The following is a 14,960-nucleotide window of genomic DNA, read 5'->3' as shown; positions in this document are numbered from 1 at the left end:
TCTCATCTAGGACAAAATGAAAAAAGATGTTGAACAAGCAGGAAAAAACGTGCGATTTTTATTTCAATTTGGTTTTGGTCATTTACTGCCATAATCATAATGGTCATAATCACTGCGTCATTTAGCACCAACTGGGATGTGTTAAGAACCCCTCTCCCCCCCCAAAAAAAAAAACTACCCTTCATGTTTTAATGATGTAACATTAATATATCATTTTCTAAAATTTGAAGAATATAATGTACATTTAAATTTTTAATCCTAATATAATTTATTTTGATATGATTTAAATGGGTTAAAAAAGGGTTGAATTACTTTTTGTCTCTTCTCATGCAAAAAGATTTCAACAAATTTGAATTCACGGTGTTTAAAAATACATTGCGGAAATTTTATATAAAAATACTTAACTGATATTGCTAATTTGCATATATAACAATTTGCATATTTCGCTATAAGAGTGAAAATAAAACATATTGCATATTTTCACAATTTCAAAGTACATCCATTCCATCAGTTGATGATTTAAGCCGTGGCAAGGAGTCTAGAACCGACATTCCGTTCCTGGCGGAGAGGAGGAGACTTCGTCCTGTCCTGACAGTCTCGTAGTTCAGAGTTCGAATCTCCAGTGACAGGGAAGTGTACCAGTTGGCGTTCGTTTTTCTGGCTTAGTCATAGCTTAAGCTGCCAGCTTGGTATAGGCATAACCCCAGCTGCTTATCATTAAATTGGATTAAATGGCATTAAATGGCGGAGTGGCTTTAGGCATTGTATGTACTAGCTCTATCTATAAATCCACCAACGTTTTGTATCTATGTATGTACTTTACTTGAATAAGTATTTATGTTTTGTATTTTTGTTTTGTAAATCTTCCTAAGTGTAAAATACTCAGTTAAACATTTAGCTCTTCCATGCTATCTCGCCCAGGCTCTGTAATACTCACTCAAGAACCTCAGAAGTAAATGATTCGTTAAGCAACAAATTCCACTTCTTAAAAGTAGGAGTTGGCAGCTTCCCTGATGAGAGGGAGAGCAGCTAACACACCCACACAGATACTAAGAGTGTGTCGGCGAAACTTTGGGTACAAAATATTATGCATTTAATTTTTTTTTTTTAACTCTTCGTGCAAAAGTCACACTCTAAATCCCCAACGAACACCAGGGGAAACTTCGGAAAATGGGTGGAGGCGCAGATTATGTCTGTCTGAGATACCTGTCTCTGACCTCGTTCTTTCCTTCCCTCCATTCCCGTCAGATATGTACAAAGTCAATAGTGCTCCTAATAGGGAGCCGGTGGCTGAGCCTGACAGAACACTGGACGCGTAATCCTATGGTCCCGGTTCGATCCCGGGCGCCAAGGAGAACAATGGGCAGAGTTTCTTTCACCCTGATGCCCGTGTTACCTAGCAGTAAATAGGTACCTGGGAGTTAGTCAGCTGTCACAGGCTGCTTCCTGGGGGATGGAGGCCTGGTTGAGGACCGGGCCTCGGGGACACTAAAGCCTCGAAATCATCTCCAGATAACCTCCTGCCTCTACCTACAGCATCTCCTCCCATCGAAAATCGGACGAGAATCAAGAGAGGGTCATGGCTGGCTGGTAGCATCTTTGTCTTGTGTAAGTTGCCTCACAATTCCCTCTTAACGATCGCCGGCTACACTGGAACGCTGCTGCCGAGGGCTGCAGGTCACGGCGTTATAGCCAGACCTCTGGTTTACGGAGGCCTGATGGGGAGAGGGGTGGATTCTGGGGGGGTCCGGGAGCCAGATATATCTGATCCTTGGGCTGGAACATTGTGGCTTTGGGGATGATTTTGGGGTCTCGGGGTCGAGCGAGCGAATCTTGTGGTGGATACTGGAGTGCAACACAACATCATGATGGCCGGCGGCACTCAAGGGCTCTAGGATGGTGCCCTTGGGTAGATTCTGACACCAAAGGGGTGGATATTAGTGCCGTATGGTGGATAATAGTACCCTTGTGGTGAATACTGGGGCCCATGCTGGATACTAACCCAAGGGTGATTACTGGGACCCCTGGCGAGGAAACACCGGCCCTGGCGAGGAAACAGGGGCCCTGGCGAGGAAACAGGGGGCCCTGGCGAGGAAACAGGCGCCCTGGCGAGGAAACAGGGGACCCTGGCGAGGAAACACGGGCCCTGGCGAGGAAACAGGGGCCCTGGCGAGGAAACAGGGCCCTGGCAAGGAAACAGGGACCCTGGCGAGGAAACAGGGGCCCTGGCAAGGAAACACGGGCCCTGGCAAGGAATCACGGGCCCTGGTGAGGAAACTAAAGCACTTCAGAGGATACATTGACTCTGGGGTGGACACTGGGGGGCCCCCTGGAGGAAAAACAGGGGCCCAAGTGTTGAAATTTGGGGCATGAGGGAAAACCTTGGACCGTGGACGAATTAGTACGGTCACTAAGTAATTAACGAAGCCATGGGATGACTTCTGAGGGCCTCGGAAGTAGATATTTGTGGCTACGGATCTAGGAACTGAAGTGTGTTGGTGGATAAAAAGGCGTTTCGGGTGAAGGACACCGATCTACTGAGCATGCTGAGCCCCTGTGATCAAATACTGTGCCGAGAAGTGGATAATGAGCACTTTTAGCGAAGACCTGAACCCTGATATGGACGGGATATATTTGATCATGTCGAAGAAATTTTAACAATTGAACACAATTAGATTAATTAAATTATATGAATAAACTCAAATGTATGTATGTGTGTGCAGTCACCTAGTTATACTCACCTAGTTGTGCTTGTGGGGGGTTGAGCTTTGCTCTTTGGTCCCGCCTCTCAACTGTCAATCAACTGATGTACAGATTCATGAGCCTACTGGGCTCTATCATATCTACATTTGAAACTGTGTATGGAGTCAGCCTCCACCACATCACTGACTAATACATTCCATTCATTTCTCTTTGTTAGAGAGAAATATGTGCAGAGAAAATGTATCCGGAGTCAGTACAAAAGACAAACCGACAGTTAGAAAAGCGGAGTCCAAGAGCTAACAGCTCGTTCCTGCATATACAATTAGTAAATAAAAATTGTAAACACACACACACACACACAGAAAGAACTTTTTCAGTGTCAGAGTAGTTAGTAAATGGAATGCATTAGGAAGTGATGTGGTGGAGGCTGACTCCATACACAGTTTCAAATGTAGATATGATAGAGCCCAATAGGCTCAGGAATCTGTACACCAGTTGATTGACGGTTGAGAGGCGGGACCAAAGAGCCAGAGCTCAACCCCCGCAAGCACAATTAGGCGAGTACAATTTGGTGAGTACACACACACACACACACACACACACACACACACACACACACACACACACACACACACACACACACACACACACACACCAGCATCTCCCAACATACCTTCGGGATCACTGACTTCCGTCTCACCTCTGAAACACATGATGCTGTTCCGGAAATCGGCTTCCTTGGATCATCTCCTGGGCTTAACCATCCTCCCGCTGCTTTTATATCTGCTAAACAAAACAAAAATATGCAGAACACCGAATATTCACGTCTTGGACTTTTTTCCGTTGCTAATTTTGTGTCAAACTTTAATATTAAGTTTGTTTGGACTGTGCTCCCAAGACGGACATATCACATATGATAGAAAAATAATACAAATGTATTTTTTTCTCTTTATTGATAACGTAAATGATGTCAATCAAGCAATAATGATAATAATTATAATAATAAATCATTGGAAGCTATACTTTACTGATCTGAATAAAAATCAAAAGAGACGTTTAATAATAATTTATGTAGTTAATATATGGTCAAAATGAGACTTTATTGTAACTATCGGGTGGAGATCGAGGTCTGGTGAAGATCAAGGTCGCATCCTGATTAGAGTCGAAGTACCAGTATCCATGGCTGCCACTTGGTCGAAATATCGACCAGATGGTTGACCTTCTTGATGATCGTCCGGTAGACTTTATACACAAGTTAACTGATGGAATCTACGGAGTCTGAGAACGACTCGAGACGAATTTGTGATAATTAACTTGTTGGGTGTAAGGGAGGGAAAGGGAGAGTGTCTTAGGTATTGGAGAGTCTTAGGTGGGGAGGCAGGACCCGAGGGAACCCATGTTGCAATGAATGTCGGAATTATAGAAAACAGCCAATTTATTCGCTCTCAAACTATGCCCTAGATAGCATAGGGATGAGAGACTAGATGGGGGTGTCGAACTGAACAACTTTCAAGTACCCTTCAAGAAATTTTCTTTAAGCCAAAGCAAAGTCTAAACAAAGTTTGAGAGGAATAATAGCCATATAGTATACTTTGGAAACAAGAAACAATTAGACACCAGCTCGTATTACCCAATGACAAAATTTTTTTTAAAGTGTTAGCCTCCAGCATTCCTCAATCATTGTCCCAGTCTTCCATCTGAAGGTACATTAGTCTCGCTTGTCACCTACTCTTCCTTGTCCATGGAGGACTGAAGATAATGTCCAGATGATGCTAAGCTGTGTATGAATTAATGACTATGTCTGTGGTAGAAACTTTACTAATATCAGTTCTGGGACGCAGGGTGTGACACATCATGTACTTTTGTAAATATGTACATGATGTTCCATGTACATACTACATTTGTTCACAAAGTTTACCTCAAAAATTGTTAAGAACATAACAATTAGGAAACTCCAAACGATCTATTGGCCCATTAGAGATAGTTCAGTCATTTCATCCCAACTTTTCGCCTTTCTACGGAAAGTAAATTATGCTCTCACATTTCTCGTCTGTAAAATTTCTAATTCATGAGATTAACTTCGTCATCCTTCGCTGAACGCGTTCAGCTAAATTTATATTCATTCCATAGCATCGCGATCAAAATTGAACTCCATAATCCAAATGGATCCTAACGAGCGTAAGATATAACTGGAAAATAACATTAATGGCTATTGCTAACGCTTCTAGAAATAAATTCTAGTATCATATTTGTCTCATTAAGAACATCGATATGTTTGACTTAACATTCCTGTTAATCATGCCAGCCAGATCTTTTTAAAATTTAGATTTTTTTCAATTTCAACGTTGTGCAACTGATGATATCTTGTTAGCATTACCTAGCCAGTGGTTATCTTGCGTTGATTCATGGGGGTCAAGGTCCTTCCGGCCCGGCGACTGACCAGGCCTCTGACCCTGCCTCTGACCCGGCCTCTGACCAGGCCCCTGACCAGGCCTCTGACCAGATCTCTCTGACCAGGCCTCTGACCAGATTTCTCTGACCAGGCCTCTGACCAGATTTCTCTGACCAGGCCTCTGACCAGGCCTCTGACCAGGCCTCTGACCAGGCCTCTGACCAGGCCTCTTACCCGACCGCTGACCAGGCCTCTGACCAGGCCTCTGACCAGACCTCTGACCAGGCCTCCTACCCGACCGCTGACCCGGCCTCTGACCCGGCCTCTGACCAGATCTCTGATCCGGCCTCTGACCAGATCTCTGACCCGGCCTCTGACCAGATCTCTGACCCGGCCTCAGACCAGGTCTCTGACCCGGCCTCTGACCAGGCCTCTGACCAGGCATCTGACCAGATCTCTGACCCGGCCTCAGACCAGGTCTCTGACCAGGCCTCTGACCAGGCCTCTGACCCGGCCTCTGACCAGATCTCTGACCCGGCCTAAGACCAGGTCTCTGACCAGGCATCTGACCAGATCTCTCTGACCTGGCCTCAAGATCAGAGAAAGCATGGTCCCCATTTTTAAAAGATTAAAAATCTTTCGTCCATTTCAAAAGCCTGTCAAGAATGTCTTGAAGTACTTTTGAATATTCTGAATTTTGTCTTCTCGCTCAATTTTTTATCATCAGGAACTTTGTAAATACTTCTGCTCAGTCTTGAATCTAAATCGCTTATATGTATAGGATAAACAACCAATTGAACCCTTGAGACGCTCCACGTATCCCACACCAACTTTATTCTAAACTCTTGGTTTTCTTTAATAAAACCACTGAACCCAAAGATGTGTAGGGATCACATCTCCACTCTGCCGAGTGTTCTAACATCGAATGCCATCTTTTTAGTATTATTATTTGCCTTCAGAAGCTCTCTTCTTTTGCACTATTTATTCTCTTGACATTCCCTTTACTGCTTCACACCTGCCTTTATTGGCCCATTAAGCTTCCCCCTATCATTCCTCACACACACATTACTGCTTCACATATCTCTCTTATTGCTTCATATTATTCCATGCTCTCTTGCGCTCTCTTTGTTGAGCCCCATTTTTGTCTTTAATATATTCACTTATTACTCCACGTTTCCAGTATTTGGTATTTTCCATTAATGTGTTCGTCTATATATGGTTAAGCAATTGTGTGTTTAGTATTTGTGCTTTTAATTTGTGACTGCAGAATTTGATGTTAGCTCTTTGACCCCGCCTTTCTGAGAGACGGTTGTTTAATGGACTGACTACCGACCTATTTTCCTCTATCATATCTACTACATATATATTTCATACACACACACACACACACACACACACACACACACACACACACACACACACACACACACACACAAACACACACACACACACACACACACACACACACACACACACACACACACACACACACACAAAATCCCCAGGATGCATCGCACAACAGCTAACTCTCAGGTAGTAATTTACTGCTGGGTGAAAAGAAGTATCAGGCGAATAATTGCCCATTTGTTTCTCTTTCGCTGGGAATTGAACCTGATTCCGTGGACTGCGAATCTCGAACGCTGCTCGCTCGGCCTCGAGGACCCTGTGTATATAAATTTGTGTGTGTGTGTGTGTGGAAGACGTCCCAGCAACACGTCCCAGCAACACGTCCCAGCAACATGTCCCAGGAAAACAACCTCATATCATACTCCCAAATGTGAGCCTGTGGAGCGCTAGCCACGAGTTCGTTAGGAAACTCATTATCTCCTTTTTAGAAAATTCATTTAGGTCAGATGTGTCCCATTTCGCCAGGTTTGGAGCAGCTGGAAGATGAATGGCTTGTCGACGGCAGGCCGAGGCGCTCCGGGCGCAAATATATCAACTGCGCAGTGATTCATGAGTACAGGAAGCTTGTAAATTGGAGCGTCATGTCTCTCTTTCCCTTGTATATACGGCGAGGAACCTCCACGTTGGACCTCTTCCTGGCTATGGTTATACATGGCCACATACATACATACATATACACACCAGCGTGCGGGGTCGACAACCGTCTCTTCGGTTGGTTGTCGTGTTTGGGAGAGTGCGACAAAAGACTTGAGAACGCTGCGTGTTTGTTGTAGTGTTGAGGGGATTTGCGTTCATATTTTATGCTGTTAAAAATAAAATTGGGTCCAGAAAATTTATACTCTTCCCTTTCTTTCTGCTTCTCCTTTCATCCCCCTTCCTCTACTTTTATGTCGTTCTTGCTACGGCTTTGTAATTCCAATTTTACACTGCCGCCCCTTTTTTTGTTTTAACCTCCTCTTCCTTCCTTCCTTCCTTCCTTCCTTCCTTCCTTCCTTCCTTCCTTCCTTCCTTCCTTCCTTCCTTCCTTCCTTCCTTCCTTCTTTCCTACCTTCTTTCCTTCCTTCCTATTTAAGTTTTTCCTCCATGCCTGTCTCTCTCACTTACTTCCACCTGTCTTCTCGCTTTCATAATTTCTAAGCCTCCTCCTCCTCCTCCTCTTCTTCCTCCTCCTCCTACCCCCTCCTTCTCTTTTCCCTCATTTCCTCTCTTTCTTCTGACGCGAGAGCAGTAAATCACTGATGGCTCTCGAGACAACGAACAAGTTTTATTATGAGGTTTACCGTTTGTTTTATTATCGAGGTTTATTGCCAGCTTAGCATTATGGCCCGTCCATCTTCCTCTTTCTCTCCTTCTTCCCCTCCATCTCCTGTCCTTACTGTACCTTTATTGTTTTCTCCTTCGCCTACAGTGCATTGATGAGGTAATGGAAATATCTTTGAGATAAAGTCCACTGTAATTGAGCATCCGAACTCTATGCTGGAGTCTGACCCGTGCCATCAGGAGTGGCTAATGGAGAGATTTATGTGATCATATCCAATGGTGATATCTTGGATTCCACTTTGCATCAAAGTTGTCTATTGCGTCAAGGGCTGCCTCCTTGCGTCAACGGCTGCCCCCTTACGTCAACGGCTGCCCCCTTGCGTCAACGGCTGCCCCCTTACGTCAACGGCTGCCCCCTTGAGTCAAAAGCTCTATGTTGTATTAGTGATTTCATATTGCTTCAGGGGCGTCAGTACTTAATGACTATTTTTGGGTATACAGTACGTTCTTTTCCATTGTCTTCTTCCTGTGTTATCTACTTTTTCGTCGCATGATTCACTTCCTCAGAATCTCTCTCTCTCTCTCTCTCTCTCTCTCTCTCTCTCTCTCTCTCTCTCTCTCTCTCTCTCTCTCTCTCTCTCTCTCTCTCTAGATTCATCACTGGTTACATTTATAAATGTTTTCTTTATCCCCCCCATTCTACAAAATCATCAACCTCTTCCTAACCCTTCATCACGATCATCTTCATTCTGACTTTTGTCTTCCATTACGCAAGTTGTTTTCAATTTCCTCTTTACCTAAATTCCTTCCTGATAGTCCCCCTTCACTTTCAATCACCCTCATTCCCTCTCACTTCCCATTACTATTTCCATCACTTTCCATCACCATTCCTCCTCACTTCCCATCACCTGACCCATCTTCACCTCCATCTCCTTACCTGACGTGGCGGTATAGGCGACCCAGTAATTATTAGATGGTGAGGTTGCCCGCTTCGCGCCGAAAGGTCAACAACCTTAGATTTATTTTTTTTCTACCTCCTTATTCCTGCCCCTCCCCGTCCCTCCCTTCAACCCTCCCCACAACCCAAGCTATCCCCTTCAAATCAGCTTTCGCCTCTGAACCTCACAACCTGATAGCCCAAAATCCAACTCCCCCCACATCAATCCATCTTAACCCCCCTTCACAGCCCCAATTTTCTAGTTGAAAAGCCCCACATCAACCTCCAAACCTCCCCAGACAAACCTCCCACATCAACCCCAACCTAGATATGGTGTTAAGTCTTTACTCCTTTGTTGCGTTGGGTTTTTACGGCAGCTGTAAAATTCTCAGAAGAGAGATTTCCCACAGATGGCGACTGGCCGTTCCTCCAGCGCCGCTGCTGACTGCTGACGCGGGTACAATGCAGCCGAGGATTGTAAAATTAATGCATATCACGATTACAAGCAACACCTGCAGTAAAGCAAATGTTTTTGTATTAAGGTGGAAGCCAAACGGAAGATCGGAAACCTCACGAGCTGAATACGAAGCTGTTTTCGATACTATCTTTTTATGTTTAATCGTTTTTTTCGTCGTGTCTCAATAAATTATTGCTTAATTCATGTGGATTAGATATTATTTAAGATTTTAATTGTGTTCATACAAATGCATTTCCTTATGGTCGAAGTTCGAGGCTGCTCACACATTTTTTTTTCAATTTTCCTTTCTATAGCTGTTGTTTTTGCTTTAGATTCAGTTACTCGTAACAAAAAGTTCCGAGTAGCACGGGCTATGGTGAGCCCGTAGTGTTTCTATAGTTTTGAATTGAATCATCCTAGCAAATAATGGTTTAGTAAATATGTAAAATATACGTTGATTTACAGAGAATATCACAATAACGTGACAGAAATACAATCCAGGACAGATATATGACGTCACAGTGGTGATCCTTCGGTCCGTTCCAGAGCTTTTTCAAGGCCTTGATCCTTATCAAGGCTTGGAGTCTTATTAAAGCCTTGACCCTTTAATTAGGCTCAAATAAGCCTTAATAAGCTTAAAAATAAGACTCAAATAGGCTTAATAAGGCCTCTTATCAAAACCAGGATCCTTTTCAAGGCCTGGAAACCACCTTAAAGTTGGCTCAAGGTAATTGATAACGGAGGCACTCACAGCTTATCGTTAATACCGAAATTAGCTGTTGCTAATAGTGAGAACTGAATCACATGTGCTCTAAATATAGCCTACCTTGAGGTGCCTTGAGGTGCTTCCGGGGCTTAGCGTCCCCGCGGCCCGGTCGTCGACCAGGCCTCCTAAATATTCTTGGCAGCGGTGGGATTCGAACCCACGCCCCCATAGAGACTGGAGCCTAAATCCAACGCCTTAGATCACTCGGCCACGCCAGATGAACTCCAGGCAGGAGAGAGGAAGATGGAAGAGATAATTAAAGAAAAGGTGGATGATGGAGAGAGAGGGGGAATTATCAGGAGGAAAGCGCCAGGCCATTACGACTATACAGCACTGGGAAGGGGTCAGGATAAGGATTTGGGATGGGACGGAGAGGGGAAAGGAATGGTGCCCAACCACTTATGGACAGTCGGGGCTTGAACGTCGACCTGCACGTAGTGAGACCATCGCTCTATCGTCCTGCTCAAGTGGTTGGGCAGCTGAAAGAAAGATGGGAGCACGTGAATGAAAGAGAGAGAGAGAGAGAGAGGAGAGAGAGAGAGAGAGAGAGAGAGAGAGAGAGAGAGAGAGAGAGAGAGAGAGAGAGAGAGAGAGGGGGGAGAGAGAGAGAGAGAGAGAGAGAGAGAGAGAGAGAGGGGGGGGGGAGAGAGAGAGAGAGAGAGAGAGAGAGAGAGAGAGAGAGAGAGAGAGAGAGAGAGAGAGAGAGAGAGAGAGAGAGAGAGACAGAGAGAGAGACAGAGAGAGAGAGAGAGAGAGAGAGAGAGAGAGAGAGAGAGAGAGAGAGAGAGAGAGAGAGAGAGAGAGAGAGAGAGAGAGACAGAGAGAGAGACAGAGAGAGAGAGAGAGAGAGAGAGAGAGAGAGAGAGAGAGAGAGAGAGACAGAGAGAGAGACAGACAGACAGAGAGACAGAGAGACAGAGACAGAGAGAGAGAGAGAGAGAAAGAGAGAGAGAGAGAGAGAGACAGCTTTAACACATATTATAACAACACAAATATAAGCGATGGAGCATCCAACACGGTGCAAGAGAGGGAAGAAGACCGCCTCAACGAAACAATTTCACAAGTAAAACAAGTTTCGCCGATTTCATAACTCTCAATTTTGGCAATAAATTGAAAAGTGTAAACGAGTTGGAAGTGAAAAGTAGCTGAAGCTCCCTGGAAAGACTACACTCAAATGACTTTTATGCGTAAATTAATTTATGACTTGAATGCTACTCACCTTAAACTTTTGTGATATATATATTATGAACTATGGTTTCCTGCAAATCAACGCTGACAACACAATTCGTATCTTTGGCCCTTCTGGTGTTTAATTTACAACTTTGCCTGTATCTGAAAGTAAACAGAGAGAACCAGACACGTTAAAATATTACGATATCCTCTGTCGTGGTGGACCCAACATGTCGTGGTGGACCCAACATGTGGTGGTGGACCCAACATGTCGTGGTGGACCCAACATGTCGTGGTGGACCCAACATGTCGTGTTGGACCCAACGTGTATTTTGGTGTACATATCAAAACGTTTATCTTGATATTGCTAGTGCTACAATTTTTGGGGAGATTAAGGTATTAACTACTTCCTTCTCTTGCCCATCCTTCCCTTTCCTTCATTCTCTCCCTTCCTCAACTTCTTCATTTCCCTCCTCTTTCTTCTCCACCCTTCCATCCTCCACCTCTTCCCTTTCCTTGATTCTTATTATGTCAATAAGGCGGTGGAAATATATTTCTTGCAAATATTCCCTGGGCTTTTTCCTCTCCTATAAGATTTTAATCAAGAGGTTTTCCTCAAAAATGCATTTTGCCTTCATTTCCTTAATTTATGTCTCGCGTTACACACCATTATCCTCCATCTTTTCTTCTTCCCCTTTCTCTTCTTCCTTTGTCCTCCATTCACCCCTCTGTTGTGGGTATTCCTCTTCCTCGTTTCTATATTTTTTTCATCTCCTTACTTTCTCCAGCTTTTCGACCTCCCTCTTCGCGGGTCTTTTTTCTGTCCACTGGCGGCGGTGACGTGAGGAGAGGTAATACACAGTGCCGCAGGGGGAATACACAGTGCCACAGGGGGAATACACAGTGCCACAGGGGGAAATACATAGTGCCACAGAGGCAATACACAGTGTCACAGGGGGAATACACAGTGCCACAGGGGGAATACATAGTGCCACAGAGGCAATACACAGTGCCACAGGGGGAATACACAGTGCCACAGGGGGAATACACAGTGCCACGGGGGGAATACATAGTGCCACAGAGGCAATACACAGTGCCACAGGAGAATATTGTTTAGTAACCCTGCCTGCCGCTCCTTGACTCAGACACTTTTCCCTACATGTCGCCTGTAAAATGTTTATTTTTTCGAGAGAGAGATAAAAAAAAGAGGAAAAATATCACGCAAATGTTGTCTTCTCATATTCAAATATAGTAGTTACAGTTTTTCTACCTATACACTTTTATGATAGATGTATATCGCACCGATATTGGTGTTATACGACTATAGAAGGATAAGAAATTTTGGGGTTTTGCTTCTGAGTGTGGGAATTTTAGCACAGTCCTTGCTACGAGTTTGTTGTGTGGTATGCATATAGTCTTGGCATATGATGGTGGTATCTTGTGGTATCTTGAAGAAGATATCCGAGTTATGTGTCTTCAATTCTGTTCATAATAGACATATGTTTTTTTTCCGAATATGTTAATCCTGTGACCTTTAGTCTACTCTGTCACTGTCGTAATTTTGGTCACGTGGTGATGAATAATTGACTCTAGTGATGTACTGAGAGGTTTTATGAAGCTTATTTTGCTGTCATTGTGTTTCGAAATATCTAAGTATTGCAGATGAAGAGTCACAATAACGTGGCTGAAATATGTTGACCAGACCACACACTAGAAAATGAAGGGACGACGACGTTTAGGTCCGTCCTGGACCATTCTCAAGTCGACCCGACTTGAGGCTTTAGAATGGTCCAGGACGGACCGAAACGTTGTCGTCCCTCCATTTTCTAGAGTGTGGTCTGATCAACATCTAAGCATTTCTTGGTGTCATTTACTATAGTGCTTTCATTTATCTCGATAATACATCATGACTATATTTACAACATTTCACCCACTATATAATGGTGTATATATATATCCTTTAATCTATATATTTCTCTATTTCTCTTTGTTTCACTTGCATTCATTAAATTTACGCCTGTCTCTTATCTTCTTCTCAACCATAGCCTCTTGTTTCTCTTCCACTATCTTGCTTTCCCTCGCGTCACCTTACCATCCATTACATAAAAGAGGCTCTTGCTTTTCTTCCCGTCATATCATATGCAAAAGTTACGTACCTCAGCTTCTCGTTACTGGCATATTACCTCTTACGAATTCTCTTCTGGTGGGAATGACGGTAAAGTTAAGACTCAAGAATGTATTTCTTTCACTGTGAGAGAATACTTTGGAGATCGCTTCCACACACTCAAGGTACCTAGATGAGGGAGAGATCATATTCTGTTTCATTTAGCAGCATCAAACGTATATATTTTGGCGCGTTCTCTTTCTCCCAGCTTTCTCTCGCTCTCTTGTTTTTTTTTTCTTGATCTCTCTCTCTTTCTCTCTCTCTCTCTTTCTCTCTCTCTCTCTCTCTCTCTCTCTCTCTCTCTCTCTCTCTCTCTCTCTCTCTCTCTCTCTCTCTCTCTCTCTCTCTCTCTCTCTCTCTCTCTCTCTCTTTCTCGCTCCTGTTCTCTCTCTCTCGCGATATCTCTCGCTTTCTCTGTATACATAGTAGTAAGCATCCTTCAGTCTCGGGAGACTATTGAGTTGCGCTCTTGTTGCTCTTCAGGGCGCAAAGCCAGGGTGGGTCGATATGGAGGAGAAGCTGTTACCCATGCAGCAGGTCCCCCCTCTCCACGTTGCTGAAATTATCCATTGGTCAGGCAAATGCCAATACACATTGTTCCAGCACCGTCGCAGGAGCTGCCAGAAAGAGGTCGAGGTCAACAGTGAACAGCCTTAGGGGCTCCAACTCAGGATTTTTCCTTGAGGTTGACTCCTGAAGCCTTTCCCAAAAGAGGGGTATGGCCGCAAGGCAGCGGAGGTTTAGAATCAGGGTTTTCCCTTCCCCTAGAGGAGCTGCCTTCCCAGGCTAACGAGTCCCATCTACCCGGAGCGACTGGTTTTAAGGCGCCAGAGGCACGCCCTCGCCCCTTCTTCTGTCGGTAAAAGCAGTTCCGCCGTACTTAAAGACTAAGCCACCCGTGCAGGCCACGAGTTGGACTTGGTTGTCAGAGGCTATTGGAGACGCACGCCGTATAGGAGCTTTTTATAGGTAATGGAAGCTTGTTCTCCATTACCACCCCCTGGCTATGACAACCCCTTGAAACCTGTATATATATATATATATATATATATAATGGCGCACCGAATAGCCAGAGTTACCTAGCAAGTTAAGGTTCGTTAATATGTTAAAATAGAGTTTGTCAAAGATTTTTAACTTATTGATTGATAAATTATTATTATTATATATATAATTTAATAAACTGCTTTTTTCGTGTGAACCTAACCTAGTCTAACCTGACCTAACCTAACCTAGTCTAACCTGACCTAACCTAACCTAAAAAATGATGGTTATTCATTACTTCATAAGTAATTAATGTTGTCAAAATATATGTTTCTTTTAAATAAGCATTAATAAACTACACCATTTTCAAATTTAATTAATCTTTAAAAACTGTCAATAGACTTTCTCCAAAGTTGTGCAAACTTGAAGCACCAAGAAAGTCATAAATCAAATTATGATATTTTCTTTAGAAGTTTCTGGTATAAGTAAAATGGCAAATCTTCGTAATACTTGTTTAAAGTTTTTTGAACATTTTTCTTTGCATATATTTGTCTTGCTCGGTGCAAAGACGGACACAAAGGATTATATTTTTTTCTTGTTTTCTTGGGTGTAGAATTACATATATTCATTTCAAAAGGCTTCTGAAGTAAACGTATTGTGGTGTAATGAGTTTTCAAATATACCTTATATAAATTATGTCTATAGTTATTTACGGGTAATGTA

General features: G+C 43.5%; 1 protein-coding gene and 1 non-coding gene across 2 annotated transcripts; one reads left to right on the top strand and one right to left on the bottom strand.

Moving 5' to 3' along the window:
• Positions 1-2,941: 2,941 nt before the first annotated feature.
• Positions 2,942-5,638, top strand: LOC138358771 (S-antigen protein-like). The gene is made up of 2 exons (XM_069316945.1): positions 2,942-3,028; positions 5,273-5,638. Exons 1-2 carry the CDS (start codon positions 2,942-2,944, stop codon positions 5,636-5,638), a joined length of 453 nt encoding a protein of 150 aa, XP_069173046.1.
• Positions 5,639-10,054: 4,416 nt separating this feature from the next.
• TRNAL-UAG (transfer RNA leucine (anticodon UAG)) lies at positions 10,055-10,140 on the bottom strand. Its single transcript has one exon. It is a non-coding gene; the product is annotated as a tRNA-Leu (tRNA).
• Between the last annotated feature and the right edge of the window lie 4,820 nt (positions 10,141-14,960).

The sequence above is a fragment of the Procambarus clarkii genome, chromosome 86 (assembly GCF_040958095.1).
Source record: "Procambarus clarkii isolate CNS0578487 chromosome 86, FALCON_Pclarkii_2.0, whole genome shotgun sequence".
Taxonomy (NCBI): domain Eukaryota; kingdom Metazoa; phylum Arthropoda; class Malacostraca; order Decapoda; family Cambaridae; genus Procambarus; species Procambarus clarkii.
Note: the sequence above shows the minus strand (reverse complement) of the source record. Positions and strands in the feature narration are given on the sequence as shown.

Excerpts from the sequence above, each read along its gene's own strand:
- LOC138358771 (XM_069316945.1), top strand. The coding sequence starts at position 2,942 with ATGTATCCGGAGTCAGTACAAAAGACAAACCGACAGTTAGAAAAGCGG. Across the intron at positions 3,029-5,272 it reads CGTTCCTGCATATACAATTA|GCCTCTGACCAGGCCTCTGA; the intron begins GTAAATAAAAAT and ends TTCTCTGACCAG.